The sequence below is a fragment of the Mus pahari genome, chromosome 4, assembly GCF_900095145.1.
Source record: "Mus pahari chromosome 4, PAHARI_EIJ_v1.1, whole genome shotgun sequence".
Taxonomy (NCBI): domain Eukaryota; kingdom Metazoa; phylum Chordata; class Mammalia; order Rodentia; family Muridae; genus Mus; species Mus pahari.
In genome coordinates this window covers 99,791,091-99,797,289 of record NC_034593.1, presented here as the reverse complement: position 1 = coordinate 99,797,289, position 6,199 = coordinate 99,791,091, and the positions used below count along the sequence as shown (strand labels likewise).

At 44.9% G+C, this 6,199-nt stretch overlaps 1 protein-coding gene across 1 annotated transcript; it reads left to right on the top strand.

Annotated features, from left to right (window-relative positions):
• The first annotated feature begins 509 nt into the window (after positions 1-509).
• On the top strand, positions 510-5,431 carry Prmt6 (protein arginine methyltransferase 6). The gene is made up of 2 exons (XM_021196082.1): positions 510-1,814; positions 3,675-5,431. The coding sequence occupies exon 1, from the start codon at positions 532-534 to the stop codon at positions 1,663-1,665; it is 1,134 nt and encodes a 377-aa protein (XP_021051741.1). The 5' UTR covers positions 510-531; the 3' UTR covers positions 1,666-1,814; positions 3,675-5,431.
• The last annotated feature ends 768 nt before the right edge of the window (positions 5,432-6,199 follow it).

The window sequence follows — 6,199 nt, the reverse complement described above, 5'->3', positions numbered from 1 at the left end:
ATCTCTGGGACAAGGAAGTCTCAGATCCAGGCGTGGTGATACACGCCTTTATTCTGGGACACACCTTCTGCTGGAGGCCTATATAAGGACAGTGGAAGGAGGGAAACTCACTCTTTTTCTGCCTGCTTGCCGTGTGGGACTGAGCAACTGCCAGATCCTTGGACTTCATTCACAGCTGCTGCTGACCATTGTTAGGGAGTTGGACTACAGATGGTAAGTCATCAACAAATTCCCTTACTACACAGAGACTACCCATACTTTCTGTGACTCTAGAGAGCCCTGACTAATACAAGGGGTAAAAGGAAAGGGCAAGAACTGAAAGGATCTCGGGAAAATAGTGTGGTCTTAGAGAAACAATTTGTCACGGCGTTAGAGGAACAGAACAAAGTGCCAGGATTGACTCTGGATGAGCCTCTGACCATAGGAGGCGGGATGCAGAAGGCGGACTACACATCCCAGCAGGCCTCCGGGACTCTGAGCCTGCGCACCGCACGGCGCAACGCATGCTGGGGGTCAGCTGCCGGGGCCAAGATGTCGCTGAGCAAGAAAAGAAAGCTTGAGTCGGGGGGCGGCGGCGCCGGCGCCGGAGGGGAGGGAGCCGAGGAGGAAAATGGCGGGGAGCAGGAGGCAGCCCCGCCACGACCCCGGAGGACCAAGCGCGAGCGGGACCAGCTGTACTACGCGTGCTACTCCGACGTCTCGGTCCACGAGGAGATGATCGCCGACCGCGTCCGCACCGACGCCTACCGCTTGGGCATCCTGAAGAACTGGGCCGCGCTGCGAGGCAAGACGGTGCTGGACGTGGGCGCGGGCACCGGCATTCTCAGCATCTTCTGCGCCCAGGCCGGGGCCCGGCGTGTGTACGCGGTGGAGGCCAGCGCCATCTGGCAACAGGCCCGGGAGGTGGTGCGGCTCAACGGGTTGGAGGACCGCGTGCACGTCCTGCCGGGCCCGGTGGAGACGGTGGAGCTGCCGGAGCGAGTGGACGCCATCGTCAGCGAGTGGATGGGCTACGGACTTCTGCACGAGTCCATGCTGAGCTCCGTGCTCCACGCGCGGACCAAGTGGCTGAAGGAGGGCGGTCTCCTCCTGCCGGCTTCCGCGGAGCTCTTCGTGGCCCCGATCAGCGACCAGATGCTCGAGTGGCGTCTGGGTTTCTGGAGCCAGGTGAAGCAGCACTATGGCGTGGATATGAGCTGCATGGAGAGCTTCGCCACGCGCTGCCTCATGGGCCATTCGGAGATCGTGGTGCAGGATCTGTCCGGAGAGGACGTGCTGGCCCGGCCGCAGCGCTTTGCCCAGCTCGAGCTGGCCCGAGCCGGCCTGGAGCAGGAGCTGGAGGCTGGTGTGGGCGGGCGCTTCCGCTGCAGCTGCTATGGTTCCGCGCCTCTGCACGGTTTCGCCGTCTGGTTTCAAGTGACCTTTCCCGGAGGGGACTCGGAGAAACCTCTGGTGCTGTCCACCTCGCCTTTTCACCCGGCCACACACTGGAAGCAGGCGCTCCTCTACTTGAACGAGCCGGTACCGGTAGAACAAGATACGGACATTTCCGGAGAGATCACCCTGCTGCCCTCCCCGGACAACCCCCGGCGTCTGCGAATACTTCTGCGCTACAAAGTGGGGGACCATGAGGAAAAGACCAAAGACTTTGCCATGGAGGACTGAGCGTTGCCTTTTCTCCCCCTCCACCTTCTTCCGAAGGTCCGAAGAGAAAGGGAGATCGCCTATGCAAGTAGGGGACACAGCTGTCTCTTTTACCTCACCGTTCCGGTCTTCATTTGAGGACATTTCTTCTGGCAGAGTTTATTTTAAAAGTGAGCATCCCTGACCAAGGACTGATGCAGTATGCTTGCTAACGGGATTTTAAACCTGGAAAGCATGTAGTATGAAGAAACTCTTGTATTCCTGTTTCTTTTGTTTAACTGCGGGGGTGGGGGCAATAAATGTGACTTTTTTAAAATAATTGGTCCACGAGCTAATCTGACCCCTCCCCATCCCTATCAGTATGAGACTGGGAGAAAGGCAACATGGTCTGATTACATTTCAGAAACTTGCAGTATGATTTTTAAAGCTGAATTTTTTTTTTCAGTGGGAATCCTCTCAAGTCTTGGGTGCCTGTAGGATATGATACCTGTGCTTCATTATATTCTAAATAACATTGATACTGTTGGTAAAAAAAAGTGGAGCACAGAAGTACTTTAAATAACCCTGTTCTCATTACTCTTTAATTCACGGAGTGCTAAATTTGATGAACACTTACCTTAGTAAAATGACTTAATTTTACAGCCTGCCTAAGCAATTCTGAAAGTGACGGGAGAAAAAGTCTGAAAGTGAAATAATAGTGATGGGTGTTAATATTTTTATTTTAACTTTAAAGACTGAGCCAAGAAAACCTATGTTTTATAAATATTTTTGTGACTCCTGTAAAGTCTGATAGGGAAGATTGCTGAACCTAGCCCCAGGGCGAATCCTTTACCTCTTGTGCTTGCTTTATTTAAGCACAGGTATAATTCCGTATGAAAGGAACTCGAGCACTCTACTTACAGCTAAAGTTCCTGTCTTCAGTTCTTTTTAGTTCAGACAACTGTGAACATCGTGCATTTGGGGAACTCCCTTACAATGAAGTGTGAGTCCGATTGTCACATTTATTTCACATATTTACCTTCTCTCCTTTCTGTGGCAAATAAAATGGCATTCTCACTTTTTATAGTTGAGGTCTTTAGATATCTTGTGTACTGTATGAGTTTATTATAATGCTGTTACTGTTCTCTTGGTGTCAAAGCTCCTGCAGAACTCATCTTCAGGACAGCTCAAATGATGGTTAACATGGTTTTGAGTTCTAGCTATGTAAGACTTAACAGGTGTGGAAAACTGCTCTTCTTAAGTACTCTTGAATTTCACTTTTTGTAACCTTGGTTCTGTTTTTGGCTTTTTAAAAAGATTGTTTATTAAATTGCTAAAGTATTAAAATTAATTTACTGGGGCTCTATTTTGAAGGAAAAATACAAATTTAAAACCACCAGTTTCACAAAACAAGCATATTTTGGTGTCAGAATACTTGACATCTTTTGTAAATGCTTGGTTTAGAGGTTTAAAAAGTTCCTTTGGGATCTTCTATGTTTTTAACCAAGCTTTCACCTATAGTGATTGCTGGTGATTTTGATGGGACTTTCTGTAGCAATTCCTGTAGTACTTATATATCTGGAATCCTTTTCTGCATAATTTTGTAAGTAGAACTACTATATCCATCCTTGCCCCACCCCCAAAAAAGAGACAAAGAAAAATCCATTTAAGATTTGGGAGGGTGTGAGTGGAGACTAGATTTTCCTGACTGAGCAAAAAGTTTTAAAATTCTAGTTACATTTTCTCCCAAATAAATTAGAAATTATGGGAGCTAAAGCAGAAGCTAAAGTCAGGAAGCACAGTTGTGTTCTTAGGAACAAACTCTTCTGTGGCTTCAGGCAAACCAGCCCACCTTCCTCCCCATGCAAACCAGAGAAAACAATAGTACCTACTCCATAGAGAATTGGGGATGCAAGTAATTAAAGTAACCTAGAAGTAAGCTTCCAGCACCATAATGCTAAATTTGTGCAAAAAGCACACCTAGAGGGATCTGATGCATACAAAATGTGCTCCAGAACAAATACTCATTGGTCTTTTTTTCTTCTCCACAGGCACGGGCAGTATCGACATGGCTATACATGAAGAGCAATGTATGCCACAGGGTACCAGATGATCCAAAGGAGCCCCACAGCCTTTGGGAGGAAGATACATGGGATGGCTAAAAGCCTGAGGTGTGTGGACACCCAGGCACTGTCTGATGTGTTACGTGGATTGGGACTGGTAACTCGAAGCCTTTAGGGCTGCAGGAGGGGATTATCAGACCCTAGAGAAAGCATCATGATAAAGTTCCACCTACCTTCCTCATACCATACGTTTATTTAGCCCTCTAAAAATTCCCAATCTTGTCATTAATTTATTAAACCAATGAGCATAGTTGCTAGAAATGCATTCTAATAGTCATTGTGATAGGTATTTGGAATTACAAGCTAATGTGAATCCTGCCCATAATTAGATGTCTACCACTAAAGAAAGTAAAGGCCATATGGCAGGTTTGTTAGGACCTGGATGGTTTTAGTGTCAGAAAAGATGGTTAATCTGTTTTAAACACTTAAGTAAAAAGGTTTCTATAGATGCTGATGGACTTGACTAAAGTTACATACATAGTTCTTGTTTGTGAAATGGGATCATTGTGCAAGGATGGCTTGGAGCCTGATAGGGAGCTGAGGATGACTTTGGACTTGAAGCTCTTGCCTCCACCTTCCAAATGCTGGAATTAGTAACACTGTACCACTGTGCCCAGCATAGACCCAGTTTTTGACAGAACCTTATGCACAACTCTGACTTTCTAAATGTAAACAAAACTTCACTCTTGTTATTCTAATCCTGCATTCTTCAGTTAAAAACTGGAGATTACATGCCACCTTAACGGTAACAAGGGTTTATTTTTTGGTGATGAAGGGACAGTGTTGCATACTAGAAAGTCTAGAGCTGCCCAGAAGAACCATCTGCAGTGTATAACTTTGTGAGTTTGACATAATAGGTACTCATTTGGACAGCCCCTATGTTTATTTCCTTAACACTAATCAATGTGACATTTTCTGGGGTCCCCAGAAAACTGAATCCATGACAGTGGCAAAGACAAGTGAACTCCTTGTCATTTGGTCATTTGGGCAGAGAGATGTGGATGTAAAAGATAAAATGGAGTTCAAGGTGACTGAAAAGCACCTGCTGCAAACAGCTGCCTGACATCCTGTTTACTGCCAGCCCTGCTGTTATCCCTACAGTTTACCTAGTGCTGAGGAAAGATGGCTCCTAAGGAGCTTTTACTAACAGGCCCCACTCCTCCACCTGCCCATCTCTAGTAAATGGATCTCCATTAATTTAATTATCAACAGCTACATATTATCTAAGCACTATAATGAATGAGCACATCTGCCCCTCAAAGAACTAGGATACAGTGGGAACAATAAAACAACATCAGTGATTTTCATGCATCCATAAGCCTGGAAATCCTTCCCAGCGCTTAGCTCCACTGAGCAAGGATGGAAAGGCAGCTGTCATCCTTTAAGCCTTTCTGAGGATCAAAAGTCGTGTTCCTATCATCAAGAAGGTTGTGAACACCTGAGAAACTTTCCCACCTGGTGGTGTAAAATTAGACAAAAGGTCAGTCTGTTTCATAATAGACAAAGTGTATTAAATAGGTGATCCCCAGCTACTAAAAAACTCTAAGCCAAATTTATATTCAGCTATGTGTGTGTGTGTGTGCATGCGCGCCATCCCCAGCTTTCTATGTGATTTCCATGCTTCAGTTTGTTTATGATTTATCCTCTTACTTTTAATAAATATTACATGTATTTTTCAAATTTGTAACCTGGTCTATTCTTTTGGGCATTAGAGTACTTTTGGAGAGCTGGAGTGTGACTCGGTGGTTGAATACATAACCATCCCGGGCAAGCCCCTGAATTTGATAATTAGCACTGCAGAAAACAACAGGCTTTCTGGAAGGAGGGGAAGTTGTGAAGATGAAAAGGTTCCATTCTGATAAAGGACCAGAAGATTCTCAGCATGACACCTTTGTTTCCAATAAGATATGGTTGTCTGAGGTTTGTCATCTGGATGAGGAGCAGCTGGTCTGATCCATCTTTTTTAGCCAGTTTTACAGATGACATTTTAAGATGTGAAAGTGTTAAGCTGTTTTGTTTTGTTTTAAGCTTAAACCAGACCCTAATACATTCATGCATCATGGTAAGGAAAAGGTACAGATTACTAAAAGTTTTTCAAAATGCATCAAAATAGCTTAAATAGGAAAGATACTGTATAACCAAACTATATCTCCAATTATTTGTATTTGTGGCAAAAGATATCTGGGGAATTTAATTTAATACTTAAAGGATTTTTAATATTAGCACATGAACAGTAACAATTGTGGTATTTTGGAACCTTTTATAATTAATTTCATAAAAATTGTAGGGGAAGATGGGTGAAATCAGTCAACTAAAATGTTTTTAAAGACTTACAGCACAGACTGGGGAGATGGTTCAGTGGTTAAGAGCCCTTGCTGAAGACCCAGATTCAAATTCCAGTATCCATATTTTGGTTCACAACCATCTGTTATTCCAGTTCCAAGAGAGCTACA